Below are 14986 nucleotides of genomic sequence, written 5' to 3'. Positions count from 1 at the left end.
GATTTTTTGTGGACATGTTCCATAAATATTGACATTAAAGATTTCTTTTTTTGTGAAGAAATATTTAGAATTAAGTTCATGAATCCAGATGGATCTCTATTACAATCCCCAAAGAGGGCACTTTAAGTTGATGCTTACTTCATTTTTCAACAAGTTTTTAGTTATTTTTATATCTTTTTTTCTAAACCGTTCAAGAAAGACCACTACAAATGAGCAATATTTTGCACTGTTATACAATTTAATAAATCAGAAACGGATGACATAGTGCTGTATTTTACTTATCTCTTTTTTTTTTTTCAACCAAAAATGCTTTGCTCTGATTAGGGGGTACTTGAATGAAAACAATGTTCACAGGGGGTACATCACTGAAAAAAGGTTGAGAACCACTGCTATAGCTTATGTTTATTGAAAATACATTGTTTGAATTAAAGGTAATGTAAAATAACGTGTATCGACAAAAAAGTTTAATGATCATTTCAGGAAAAAATACGTTTTTATCTACGTAGTCAAACGATTTGAACAAAGTGTCTGCAGAGTTGTTGTTTTTTACTGCATATTATATCTTGAGGACTTCAGATTAATTTAGTAGGTATTTTTATCCTCGGGCTAGACCAGGGTACCCAAACTTTTTGCCTCCAAGAGCCAAAGTGAAAATGTGCCGACGGGCTGCGGTACAGAAACAGTGATTTTAAGCGTGAACCACAAGTAACCAAATATTTTCTATATTTGGTACCAATAACGATGATGGTCAACTAGTTAGCCTTGCGAACATGTCAACGACGATTGTGAGCTTTTAAGGTGTACCAAAATTTTACACTTTTGATATCAATATTGATCCAGTCCGATATTAGCAGGAAACACATGCTTTTATTATCTTGGTGTGGAATGTTAGAAAATGTTTGATCAAATGAAACTAATCAGAATAATGGAAGGTATGACAAACACTACCCTATTATTTACTGTATAGAATGGACTTATGCTGTTGTCAAATTGAAGTGCAGTGGTGGTTTTTAGCGACACCTCGTTATCGCAGAAATTAACGAAGTCAAGCCTCATGACAGTGCATCGAATGATGCAGACACATTTGTAACTGGATGTTTTCTAATACACTTCTGCCTTGGGGACTGTATGTGTAAGTAATATGCTACTTTAGTTATTTGATATTTGTTTATATTAACAAATGTGCTGTTTTAGCAATATTGTTCAATTAAAAATATTTGTTACTTACAATATGTCTAGCTTGTTTGCTATTGTGTGCTTAGTTGTTGTGTAGCTGCTAGGTCCTAGTAGCCTAAAGCTGCCTGTGTTTAGCTGTTTTGTAAATGACTTGACTAAAATAGAAGAAAAGACCAACGGTGTGTGTTTATTGGAGGACGTTTGGATGTTAACTGGCTGTCTAGTAGTAAAACTAAAATTGTTTAGATGCAAGCCGGTATAATCAGATGCTTGTTTTTTCTGCTGGTATTGGACCGATATGTGATATCCATATTGGACCGGGTCTCCTTGGGAGCTCAATAGGTCAATAAGGATAGTTATTACATTTGGGAAGCCACTATTTTGAGGGCCAAATCAAACCACTCGACGGGCCAGTTTTGGCTGCCGGGTCCCACTTTGGGCGCCCCTGGTCCAGCCCAATAGACCAGTCACAGACAGTCTGTGCCTGCCTGCAAGTCAGAATTTTCACACACACAACATTGGCTTCAGAGGTCAGTGAGACGATGTCACTCACTGAAGTTGCCGCTCCTTCCAAATGTTTCAACTTCTTTGCGAAAGTGTTGGAAATAATAATTTTTCCTCTGGACTCCACTTACAGCTATGTAAAAGGGACGATGCACAATGGTGAATGGACATTAGGTCATGGGGAGCCTGACTTTTCATAATCGTGGATAGGCACGCACATATACAGTTGGGCAAAAAAGTATTTTGTCAGCCACCGATTGTGCAAGGTCTCCCACTTAAAATGATGACAGAGGTCTGTAATTTTCATCATAGGTACACTTCAACTGTGAGAGACAGAATGTGGAAAAAAAAAAACAACAGGAATTCACATTGTAGGAATTTTAAAGAATTTATTTGTAAATTATGGTGGAAAATAAGTATTTGGTCACTTTAAACAAGGAAGATCGCTGGCTCTCACAGACCTGTAACTTCTTTAAGAAGCTCTTCTGTCCTCCACTCGTTACCTGTATTAATGGGACTTGTTTGAACTCGTTATCTGTATAAAAGACACCTGTCCACAGCCTCAAACAGTCAGACTCCAAATACTACTATGGCCAAGACCAAAGAGATGTCGAAGGACACCAGGAAAAGAATTGTAGACGTGCACCAGACTGGGAAAAGTGAATCTACAATAGGCAAGCATAGGGGTGTAACGGGACACAAAAATTTCGATTCTGTACGTACCAACAAAATATACATTTTTTGATTATTTAACAAATTTGCTAAATCTTCCACCAAAAATATGTTTCTTAATGGAATATTTGATGTGAAGTAATCGGAAACTTGGATAGGTCAATAATTCATAACATTGATTTTGATTCAATAGTATGTTTTGAGCAATGACAGTTTGAAAGAAAAAAACAAAACAGCTTTGTTTTATTAGTCAACGTTGTAACTTATTCTAAATTACATTTAGCCTTTAAGCTTTTTTATTTCACTTTTGTTTATGTTTTTGTTTATTTTAATAGTATTTTTAGAATGTGGCGTGGGCCTTTAAAACATTAGCCGTGGGCCGCAAATGGCCTCCAGGGCACACTTTTGACACCCCTGCTATAGGTAATAAAAAATAAAATCTGATAAATCTATGGATAAAAAGCAGAGCCTGGCGACGCATGCGTGTTTTATCATCTCTCTCTCTCTCTGCCCCTCCCTCACGAATGCTGCTGCGTGCAGCACTTTTTGTTTTTGTTTTTAACCCCTTCTTAACCCTGAACGAACATTGAAAATACACGCAAGCCTAATGCCGGACATTCAAGGCATTTAAGAAACTCCACCTGGACAGCTCCGCAAAGAGGACATATCCCGTGAAAAGAGGACGTATGGTCAGTCTATTTGCCAGTCGTTGCTAGCATGCCGTGTGTTGTTGTTTTTTTGATTGATTGAAACTTTTATTAGTAAATTTGCACAGTACAGTACATATTCCGTACAATTGACCACTAAATGGTAACACCCAAATAGGTTTTTCAACTTGTTTAAGTCGGGGTCCACGTAAATCAATTCATGGTGCCTCGGTGTGCATTGTTTACACAATGTGCGCGGTGCGCTATTTGATATGTCCGTGTCATTCGGTACACCTCAGAACCAAACCGAAATCCCCGTACCGAAACGGTTCAATACAAATACACGCACCGTTAAACCCCTAACTAATATCATTATTTGAATAGAGCCTTAATCTTGGCCTCTTCATACATGGCTTTAGTATGCAATTAGTGATGTGATGATGCTGTCTTTTGAAAGCTCGATGCTGCAATACTGGAGACCATGTGTTCCGGCCGTTCTACAAGTGGCGGTATGGAATGAGCATTACGCCGTGAAAAGAACAGGCGGTGAGAAAATTAGGTTTGGAGTCAGTGAGGGCAGCTGTTGGTACAGCCTGCAGTCAGACAAGGCTGAAATATGAGCCCTGCACATGCAGTGGGACGAAGTGAGCGGGAAAGAGGGAATGTACGAGAGAGAGAAGAAAATATTCACTGTGGCAAACAAAGTTGAAGTTTTTCACCCCAAAGCGGACTAGGTGCATGGAGACAACTTGGTTTCATCAAGGATTCATAAGACGGTACAATTAACTGACTTATTATTTTGAGTAGTGTATACCCTTTATGGAGGGTAAGAGAGTAAACATGCTCTGTTGGTGCTGACATTGTACACCATCCCAACTCCTCTCACACAAACACACCCTCCAGTGCCGCCTACCGCACTCCAGGAAAGGGAGAACATGGAAGTCAGGCATGGAGACCGTGTGGGAATTTCCCTCTTACTGCTTTTTTTTTCCTGGAAAACTATGTGACCAGATCTGTTTTCCAATCCTTCCACAAACCAGCTTGTATTCATTTTGGGTAGTGTTTTTCCAAACTAATCTTTTTAAATAAAGGAAATACCGCTTAAAGACTGCCGACAGTTCAAACTCACTAGTCCTTTTTTTTCGACAAATGGATACTGTAAAAAGGAAAACGTCAATGTTTGAAATTGAGCTTCATATTAATATTTGCTTGGTTGACCACATATTAACAGACCTATAGCAGCTTTTGAAGTAATATGGAGTACAAGCTGTGACAAAAAAAAAAACTTCTGTGATACTATTTTATTGTTGTATTTCACTACAGTGTACCTCAACCTATTTTGTGTTGTTTTCTTATCCAGTGACATTGCTTTGGCCTATTTTGATGGATCAATGCCCCACAAAAAGAAGGTTGGGTGCTAATTTAAGAACATGGAAATGAGATTGTTGGTGTTTGTCAGTCATCTGTTGTTTATTCCAGTTTTTCATGGATCCTAATGCATGTTTCCTTAATGGGAATACCAGGAGACTGAAATACGATCCTCTGGTGGTGTGTTTAGGGCAACAGTAGCAATTGTCAACATCATTGAGGAGTTTCAATGGAGAAGATAAGTGACAGGGTCCTTAAATGCTTGGCCAAAACCTTTTTCGTCCATATAAACTCTTAAGTTGAGTTGCATACCACTAGGGCTGGGTGACATGGCCTTTTTTAATATCTCTCTTTTTAGGCCATGTCACGATACACGATATATATATATATCTCGATTTTTGTCTTGAATGAACATTTGATGCATATAATCATAATGATTCTATGTGTCTACATTAAAACATTCTTGTTCATACTGCATTAATATATGCTCATTTTAAACTTTCATGCAGACAGAGAAATCACAACTAAGTCAATTGACCAAAACTATATTTATTAAGCAGTGGCACAAACTCGTGTCATTTCAAAACAGAAAATGCAAGATTGTCAGGGACATTTTAAAACAAACTAGTGCACTTTTATGCATGATGCCACTAAGATGACTTATCAAAACAACACTAAACTAAAGTGCGCTTTTTGTACAGAACACCACTACAATGGTTTAAAACAAAAAGTGCACTTTTATGCATGATGTCACACTATAATTCTATAACTGTCAAATAAAAATTAGCTGCATAATAGGAAATCAAATAGTGTATGTCCTTCGCTATGTGGTAGGTTACTACGGATGTTATCTCCTTCTGTTGTTGACTATTTTTTTTCATATGTGTTGATGTGGAAATGGTTGCTTGGGGATTTTGTTGGTGTGGCACCGGCGGAGATGTTGACATGCGGAGTTTCAAGCACTCGTCATTCTCTAGCCGGTGACTTTTCAAACGGTGCTACACATTAGCAGTGCTCCTACTTTTTGTAGCAACGCTTTTACTTGACATATTAATGTTGTTTGCTCAACAACTTCCCGCTTGAAGCCAAACCACTGCCAGACGATGGATCCCCTGCCGTTTTTCTTGGGAATTAATTCTTGCTTCAATTTGTTACCAGAATCGCACCTTCTTTCTCTCGTATTACTACTCTCACTGCTCCGCTAGCATCACAGCTAATGTTACCCATGCTGCTACATCTCCGCTCTGCGGGAGCGTGCATTATGTGACTTATGTAAGAAGGTTTGCTTGTTTTAAGTCTCTGTGAAAAGGAGAGACAGGAAAGAGTGAGAAACTCCTGAAGTGTGATGCCCGCAGCTAAAAGCAACTGCGTGAGAACGTACAGTGGGGCGAAAAAGTATTTAGTCAGCCACCGATTGTGCAAGTTCTCCCACTTAAAAGGATGACAGAGGTCTGTAACTTTCATCGTAGGTAAACTTGAACTGTGAGAAACAGAATGTGAAAAAATAATCCAGGAATTCACATTGTAGGAATTTGAAATAATTTATTTGTAAATTATGGTGGAAAATAAGTATTTGGTCACTTCAAACAAGGAAGATCTGGCTCTCACAGACCTGTAACTTCTTCTTTAAGAAGCTCTTCTGTCCTCCACTTGTTACCTGTATTAATGGAACCTGTATATAAGACACCTGTCCACAGCCTCAAACAGTCAGACTCCAAACTCCACTATGGCCAAGACCAAAGAGCTGTCAAAGGACACCAGGAAAAGAACTGTAGACCTGCACCAGACTGGGAAGAGTAAATCTACAATAGGCAAGCAGCTTGGTGTGAAAAAATCCCCTGTGGGAGCAATTATCAAAAAATGGAAGACATACAAGACCACTGATAATAAATCCCTCGATCTGGGGCGCCACGCAAGAACTCATCCCGTGGAGTCAAAATGATCATGAAAACGGTGAGCAAAAATCCCAGAACCACAATGGGGGAACCTGGTAAATGACCTGCAGAGAGCTGCTACCAAAGTAACAAAGGTTACCATCAGTAGCACACTACGCTGACAGGGAATCAAATCCTGCAGTGCCAGACTTGTCCCCCTACTTAAGCCAGTGCATGTCCGGGCCCGTCTGAAGTTTTCCAGAGAGCACATGGATGATACAGCAGAGGATTGGTAGAATGTCATGTGGTCAGATGAAACCAAAGTATAACTTTTTGGTATAAACTCAACTCGTCGTGTTTGGAGGAAGAAGAATACTGAGTTGCATCCCAAGAACACAATACCCACTGTGAAGCATGGGGGTGGAAACATAATGCTTTGGAGCTGTTTTTCTGCTAAAGGGACAGGACGACTGATCCGTGTTAAGGAAAGAATGAATGGGGCCATGTATTGTGAGATTTTGAGCCAAATCCTCCTTCCATCAGTGAGAGCTTTGAAGATGAAACGTGGTTGGGTCTTCCAGCATGACAATGATCCCAAACACACCGCCCGGTCAACGAAGGAGTGGCTCCGTAAGAAGCATTTGAAAGTCCTGGAGTGGCCTTGCCAGTCTCCAGACCTCAACCCCATAGAAAATCTGTGGAGGGAGTTGAAAGTCTGTGTTGCTCGGCAACAGCCCCAAAACATCACTGCACTCGAGAAGATCTGCATAGAAGAATGGGCAAAAATACCAGCTACTGTGTGTGCAAACCTGGGAAAGACCTATAGTATTCGTTTGACTTCTGTTATTGCCAACAAAGGTTATATTACAAAGAATTGAGTTGAATTTTTGTTATTGACCAAATACTTATTTTCCACCATAAATTACAAATAAATTCTTTAAAATTCCTACAATGTGAATTCCTGGATTTTTTTCTTCTTCACATTATGTCTCTCAAAGTTGAAGTGTACCTATGATGAAATATACAGACCTCTGTCATCATTTAAGTGGGAGAACGTGCACAATTGATGGCTGACTAAATACTTTTTTGCCCCACTGTATACTCGAATATCACGATGTAGTCATTTTCTATATCGCACAGAGACAAACCTGCGATATATCACCCAACCCTAATCTTAATGCATGTTTCATTAATCGGGATACCAGTAGAGTGAAATACCATCCTCTGGTGTTGTGGTGTGTTTAGGGCAACAGTAGCAATTGTCAACATCAGTGACGAGTTTCAATGGAGAAGATGAGAAGTGACATGGTCCTTAAATGCTTGACCAAAACATTTTTCGTCCGTATAAACTCTATAAGTTGAGTTGCATACCACTCAATATTCCACCTTGGACCACCTTGTTCAGAATGTGTCAATGTGTGGCCAAAAAGAACAGGAAAAGACCTAGAGCTAGGCAGATAATACAATATCAATATATATCGCGATGGACACATACTCTATCAATATTAAATGCGTTCAATAAAATATTAAATTTTTTTGGTCGGAAGAAACCAGAAATTATGAAGCAAGATTTGTTTCATGAAGCCAGCGAGCAGGAAGTGTCACTGAGCAATGGGAGAGACACGCTAACAGCCAATCACATAACTACTACAGAGTGTTACATCGTTCCAGTTTTTCGGCTCCCAGTCCCAGACCGTAGTCTAGTAGTGCAGAGGAGACGTTCCCTCCAAGGCCAATGTTTTTGTTGGTCTGCTAAGCTCCGCATTCAGGTTGGAATGATAATGCCGCCAACTGGTGACAATTTGTTAGCTTTCTTATTTCTGCAGGACACAACCGGACACATTCAGCAGTCGCCACTATTGCTGCACTTGCATTCTACCCCTTTGCTCTCTTTAGTCCTCATCCACTCACTGATGTCACTTCACCAACAGTACACATTGCCATTCTTAAAGGATTGCACACATACCCTACTTTCATAACACTAGTGTCTTTCTGTCTTGCTACGGATTTTCTTCATGGAGTGAGAAGAGAAACTGTAATACATTGACATATTAACTCAATAACAGAAACTTGTCTTTGTCTTTTTGATGTTAATGGAGACGTGTGGTAACATTCTGACACTTCCAATGTGTCTGTTTAATGAGTAGCTTCTCAAACTTCTCTATTGTGTTCAATAGCTTATACATTACTGCCATCTGCACTCTTCCTACCTGGCTACCAGACATCTTCTCTACTGATAAATAACACCTTTTTGGAAAGGTAGAAATTGTTTTACTGTCTTTATTGACAGACTTAAATAAGTCGCAAAGTGTGTGAATAGTTATTGATATCGATCAATACACAAAAAGTATATTGTGATGTAGTTTTCGGCCATATCAACCAGCCCCAAAAAGCCCTAAAGGTAAAAAAGACTATATACTACCACTTTTAACCCTCTTATTGTTTGGCCTCACCAACAATTGATGTGAGCCTTTTTTTTTTTTTGTCTGAGAAACTCCCTGCTTGGCATTCAGCATCAAGGGTTGGAATTGGGAATTAAATCACCAAAAATTATTCCCAGGCGTGGTCACCGCTGCTGCTCACTGCTTCACTCACCTCCCGGGGGGTTAATCAAGGGGATGGGTCAAAAGCAGAGAACAAATTTCACCACACCTAGTGTGTGTGTGACAATCATTGGTACTTTAACTGAAACTTAAATATAGACTACATGAATCGTCACAATTATTTTTGGCCATAATCATACAGCCCTCAACCAGACCCAACTTTAGACTGTCAGGGAGTACTGCATGTAGTTCAAGTTGAATTGTAACATAAATGGTTCAACAATTATTACATTTCTAAATTTTATTTCTCAGACAAAAAAAAAAAAAGGCTCACATCAATTGTTGGTGAGGCCAAACAATAAGAGGGTTAAAAGTGGTAGTATATAGTCTTTTTTACCTTTAGGGCTTTTTGGGGCTGGTTGATATGGCCGAAAACTACATCACAATATACTTTTTGTGTATTGATCGATATCAATAACTATTCACACACTTTGCGACTTATTTAAGTCTGTCAATAAAGACAGTAAAACAATTTCTACCTTTCCAAAAAGGTGTTATTTATCAGTAGAGAAGATGTCTGGTAGCCAGGTAGGAAGAGTGCAGATGGCAGTAATGTATAAGCTAATTGTGACGATTCATGTAGTTTATACTTAAGTTTCAGTTAAAGTACCAATGATTGTCACACACACACTAGGTGTGGTGAAATTTGTTCTCTGCTTTTGACCCATCCCCTTGATTAACCCCCCGGGAGGTGAGTGAAGCAGTGAGCAGCAGCGGTGACCACGCCTGGGAATAATTTTTGGTGATTTAATTCCCAATTCCAACCCTTGATGCTGAATGCCAAGCAGGGAGGTAATGGGTCCCATTTTTATAGTCTTTGGTATGACTCAGCCGGGGTTTGAACTCACGACCTACCGATCTCAGGGCGGACACTCTAACCACTAAGTAGATTCCAATTTAAATCACGATTGTGTGAGCACTGATATGCTAACGCAGGGATCACCAACCTTTTTGAAACCAAGAGCTACTTCTTGGGTACTGATTAATGTGAAGGGCTACCAGTTTGATACACACTTAAATACATTGCCAGAAATAGCCAATTTGCTCAATTTACCTTTAACTCTGTTATTATTAGTAATTAATAATATTTATCTCTGTAGAAACACTGATTGTCTTAATGATTTCTCATATTAAATTATATAAAAACAGAAACCTTTTTATAAATATATTTTGACTCTTTAAAATTTAAAATTCAACCGAAAAAAAGATGACAAAAACTAACTAATTTGAATATTTTTTGAGAAAAAAAATAAATTGATGGAGCATCATTAGTAATTTTTTCTGATTTAAGATTAATTTTAGAATTTTGATGACATGTTTTAAATAGGTTTAAATCCAATCTGCACTTTGTTTGAATATATAACAAATTGGACCAAGCTGTATTTCTATCCATCCATTTCTACCGATTATTCCCTTTGGGGTCACGGGGGCCGCTGGTGCTTATGCCAGCTACAATCGGGCGGAAGGTGGTGTACATCCTGGACAAGTCGCCACCTCATCGCAGGCTGTATTTCTAACAAAAGACAAATTATTTTTTTTAATTTTAATCATAAATTTAAAGAAATATTTCACAAATATTCTTTGTCGAAAAAACAGAAGCTAAAATGAAGAATTTAATTAAAATTGATTTATTATTCTTTACAATAAAAAAAATAAATTTACTTGAACATTGATTTAAATTGTCAGGAAAGAAGAAGAAGGAATTTAAAAGGTAAAAAGGTATATGTGTTTAAAAATCCTAAAATCATTTTTAGGGTTGTATTTTTTTCACTAAAAATGTCTGTATGAAAGTTATGAGAAGCAAAGTAAAAAAATAAATGAATTTATTTAAACAAGTGAAGACCAAGTCTTTAAAATATTTTCTTGGATTTTCAAATTCTATTTGAGTTTCGTCTCTCTTAGAATTAAAAATGTCAAGCAAAGCCAGACCAACTTGCTACTAAATAAATACAATTTAAAAATAGAGGCAGCTCACTGGTAAGTGCTGCTATTTGAGCTATCTTTAGAACAGGCCAGCGGGCGACCTGGTGCATGCGGGCACTGCGTTGGGGACCCCTGTGCTAATGTTTTTCCCTTTTAACTTTTCAACAGTTTACCCCAGACTCATACAACTTGATAATTTGGCAGCTCTTAGCATGCTAAGGTTAAGATTTCTGTCTGGCTTGCCTGTATTGGCGGATCACACGCCCCAGCGGTGGCTTTCACACGCAATTCCTGCCGGTATTACACAGATTTTAGTTCTTAAAGTGTTTACTACAGTTCAGCAATATACTTGCAGTGGTAGGTTTGTAAACGTGATATTTATCATGTAATTTGTAATAAAACAGTCTACGAATGTGCAGATATTCTTTAAATAGTATGCGGTACCCAGTGCCGATGAATGCCTTTCAATGCCGATCACAAATGCAGATCCTATCTTGTATTTATTTTACGTCCCCTGACTGACAAGCTAGTAGTAGTTAGCCTGTGTATCTCCGTATAAAGGGTGGAGCTGCTTTTTACTTGATAACAATCACATCCATTACGGATAATCAACTGCACTAGTACTCTGTATCTTCAGCGTAATCAAGTGTTATGATGAGACTAAATGTTATACATGTTATATATAAACTGAGAGCACGCAGAAGCAGGCATGCTAAAAAAAGCTGAGATAGGCGCTAAACTTGCTTGGAACCACAGAAGAAACAATTGGTATGTTAACAAATTCTGTGAATAGTTCCCTATGCACGGGAAGACTTTTGAGGTCAAAGAATTTTAGTGAGGTTCTTGATTTTGTTTGTTTTTTGTGGACTTTGTTTGGCTTTTGTCAAACATTTGTATGTAATAAAAGAGGATTATGGAACTAGTTTAAATATTGTGCTGATGTTAAAATGTCAACAGCACTCAGTCACCGTATATATACATATATATTGAAAAACGTACAGTGAATACATAGGTATTTGTGTTGGCCTATCCCTGTCATGTATAATTGGAATCAGCAGCATAAATCCTTGATCAGAACATCCTTAAAGTAGTGTAATAAAAAGGCTAAATGTGATTTATCCATTTAGTAGAAATAGTCATAGTTTGGTGTGGCAGAGACGCCGCATTACTGGACTTCAGGATGAACCACTTTTTTTTACTGCCCCCATGGCCTTTAAATGTGCTTAAGTAAAATTTAGATGTGATATTTATATTTTTTGTTAATATTGCAGACGATCACATTCAATTGTGGCAGCCAAAATCATGATTAAAATAACCGTGCAGCCCTTGTGTAGCTACATTTATTTTACCTTTGCAATGCACTTGCTTAATCAAAATACCTATTGATTTTTATAATTTGTAATATTTCATCCTGGAATGGCATTTGACTAGTTTTTTATTGATCAAATGTTTTGCTATTTTTTTTTTATTCTGAAATCAATACCTGGCTGTTTCCAAATTTGATTAACAATTATTTTCACATCCTTTTCTCATCAGTCAGTTGATCAATTATCATGCCCAGCTTTTTTCCAAATTAATCCAGACCATCACAATTTCTCTTTCTTTCTCTTTTTTTTAGAGGTCCTCACGTTTCAAGAGAAGACGAAAGCCTTATTTGGAAATCTTATGGACGAAGGTGAGTGTTCCTTTTTGTTTTTGTCATCTTAAGAAGAGCTTAGTGCGAACGGGGAAAAGGCAGCTCAAAATATAAACAAAGGTTTTTTTTGAAGAGCAGTGTAGGTAACGGAGCAAAGTACCTAATGACCATTTTTTTCTGTGCCCTCTTTGTGGCATATCCCAACCAAATATGTTGTTGCTACCAGTTTGAAGGGCTTACCATTCGAAAATGTTGTTATGCCATGTCATTTGTATGTGCCTTTTGTCCGCATTTTCCCCACAACAGAAAATACCCCCTTTTCAGCTTATTTAACCATGTAGATTTTATTATTAGTTTGCCGGTTTGGGTATTATAAAAATCAGATAAAACCTTACTTTCAATGTTTTGGCTCTTCGCAAGTAAAAAAAAGGTTATGTATGGATTTTAGATTGATGCATCATCTATTGCCAATAAATAAACTGAACAAAACCTATACTATATTTAGTCAGCACGAGATCTTAAGTGTGGCAGATTTCTACTGATTTTGGTGCATAATTTGCATGCTACAAACTGCCTATTGTAGTGCAGGTTATACGCTTATTAGTATTTGAAATTAACAAGTTACTTGAAGCAGCATTCACTGACAAAAGTTTGTGTTAAAGCCGCACTAAATAACTTTTCAACACAAAAACTACAAATATTCTGATTTGCTTTGGCGCATACATCACTCCCTTTTTACCCGTTCGTAAAAGACACGTCGATGCGAACGCTGCTTGCCTCCAGAAAACAAAAAGAAGAGGAGGAACCCCTACATGCAATTACTGCATCCATAGCCAAAGCTTCAAACCAACCTAAGAAACTAAAAGTTTTGCCTGAAAGGACAAAAACAGAAAAACAAAGCTTACCCGAATAAAAGGACAGTCAGGATCAACATTGTCTCTGCTTTCACTTGCTAATATGAGTTCAAAGATGAAGGATTTCTGCCGATGCTGCCTTCGCTCTGTTCCTACAAAACTAGGAAGTAAATGTTGATGCTCAAATAAAAATGATAATTCTAATGTTTGCTTTCGGAAATGTACGTGGTAGCAGCCGCCAGCTTGATAAATTGCAGTTACACAATACTTCCTTCGGTTTTTTTTAACTTTGGACATGTACCCGCCCCGATACATTCCTGATAGTAGCGTCATGTTTGTAGCGCAATCCTGGATCATTTCTTGATACTGTCTGCTTTTTAACATCAACATAGTCATTAGAGACTTAAGTGGTGGGAATATAACAGTGGACATCATGTCAGTTTGACGCTGTATGCGCTAGTCCACATGAGAAATGTGGTCTTCTTTCTGGCAAAACACTACCGCTCTGTTCCACCGGCAGCTCCAAAATCAACCAAAACTGAAAGTTCTTAAGTAGGGCTCAAAGCCACAGTTTACATCTTCATGTCATGTCCTATTGACCGCTGACCTATGATTGCTAAAGATCTCATGTTGTGTTTTTACTTAACTTATGATTTGTATCTAAAGTAAGCACATTTTTTATAGTTTGTTTAATGTTAAGTGGAAGCCACCTTAAATTAATAGCAAGATAAAACGGTTGAGAGATGGGATCTCATAACATGTAATGGTGGTTCTTTGGTCAACATTTTGCATTGATTAAGTTTTACAGACCATCTTCAAGGCGCTTTCTGACAGGCTTTTCAGGATGCGCCGTTTTTGTGCTCCCACTTTGACTGCGTCTGCTTCCCTTCAGCCATGTTTAAGTTTTTAGCACTCCCATATGGAGTCTACCGACTATGTGCTACTATGTATTACAAATGGCAACAGTTTAGGATGCATGTGCATGTACAAGCCAGTCTGCCCCACAAGAGTAAAATAAATAAATGCATTTAAAAAAAATAATAAGGAACTTAGTGACTATGTCGGACTGCAATGGCGGACTCGTGCAAAGCTCTTTGGTAGAACTTTACCAAATATGAAGATTTCCGCTGATGTCACTAATAAGGAAAAACGTCACAAATTGGGCAAGTTTAAAAAAAAATGTGTCGACGAAATATGAAGGTAGGCAATATTGTTTTATAAACATCTCCGCCATGCCTCCATTGATTGATTTAAACTTTTTGGGACATATGCAGATTCCAAATTCACAAAAATATGTACCAATGCGTAAGAAAAGTTGGTTTGCCATAATAGGTCCCCTTTAAAGCGGATTAGCTGAATGGCTCATTGCCTGTAAGGATCTGCCTTTACTGGTGATATCAGTTGTGCATGATAGCTGACTTTGACCCTGGCCTTGGCCGAGCTCAGTGTCCTGCGCTAATTTAGTCCCATTGCTCTTGCGTCTGCTACTTCTGCTGAGAGTATGGTTGCCAGCTAAAAAATGCTATTAATAGTTGCTAAGGCATTATCCCTATTGCAGCAGATGTTCAAGCATAGGGATTGTGTACGCATTTGATGAAGCACTAACCTTAGCTATACAGATGCAGCTTTAAAACCAGATGTAAACCCAAAGACTCTATGTGCATGTAATGCATTGCCTTTTATGTTGTACTGCACTGTCGCTGGGTTACCCTGAGTATTGCTAATACTA

General features: G+C 38.1%; 1 protein-coding gene across 4 annotated transcripts in view; it reads left to right on the top strand.

Moving 5' to 3' along the window:
* Positions 1–14986, top strand: part of siah1 (siah E3 ubiquitin protein ligase 1) — a 45165-nt gene that overhangs the window by 15511 nt on the left and 14668 nt on the right. For 2 of the 4 annotated variants that reach the window (XM_061917075.1, XM_061917073.1), the window contains exon 2: positions 12386–12442. Coding sequence is in view for 2 of the 4 variants with exons in the window: in XM_061917073.1 (XP_061773057.1) it covers positions 12433–12442 (10 nt within the window). In the remaining 2 variants the exon portion in view is untranslated. Of the gene's footprint in view, positions 1–2900; positions 3042–12385; positions 12443–14986 lie in introns of those variants that run through there. The other 2 variants (XM_061917076.1, XM_061917074.1) reach the window with 2 other exon arrangements.

The sequence above is a fragment of the Nerophis ophidion genome, linkage group LG12 (genome assembly GCF_033978795.1).
Source record: "Nerophis ophidion isolate RoL-2023_Sa linkage group LG12, RoL_Noph_v1.0, whole genome shotgun sequence".
In the NCBI taxonomy this organism is placed as follows: Eukaryota; Metazoa; Chordata; class Actinopteri; order Syngnathiformes; family Syngnathidae; genus Nerophis; species Nerophis ophidion.
The sequence above is the reverse complement of the archived record's forward strand: the minus strand, read 5'-3'. Positions and strand labels throughout refer to the sequence as shown.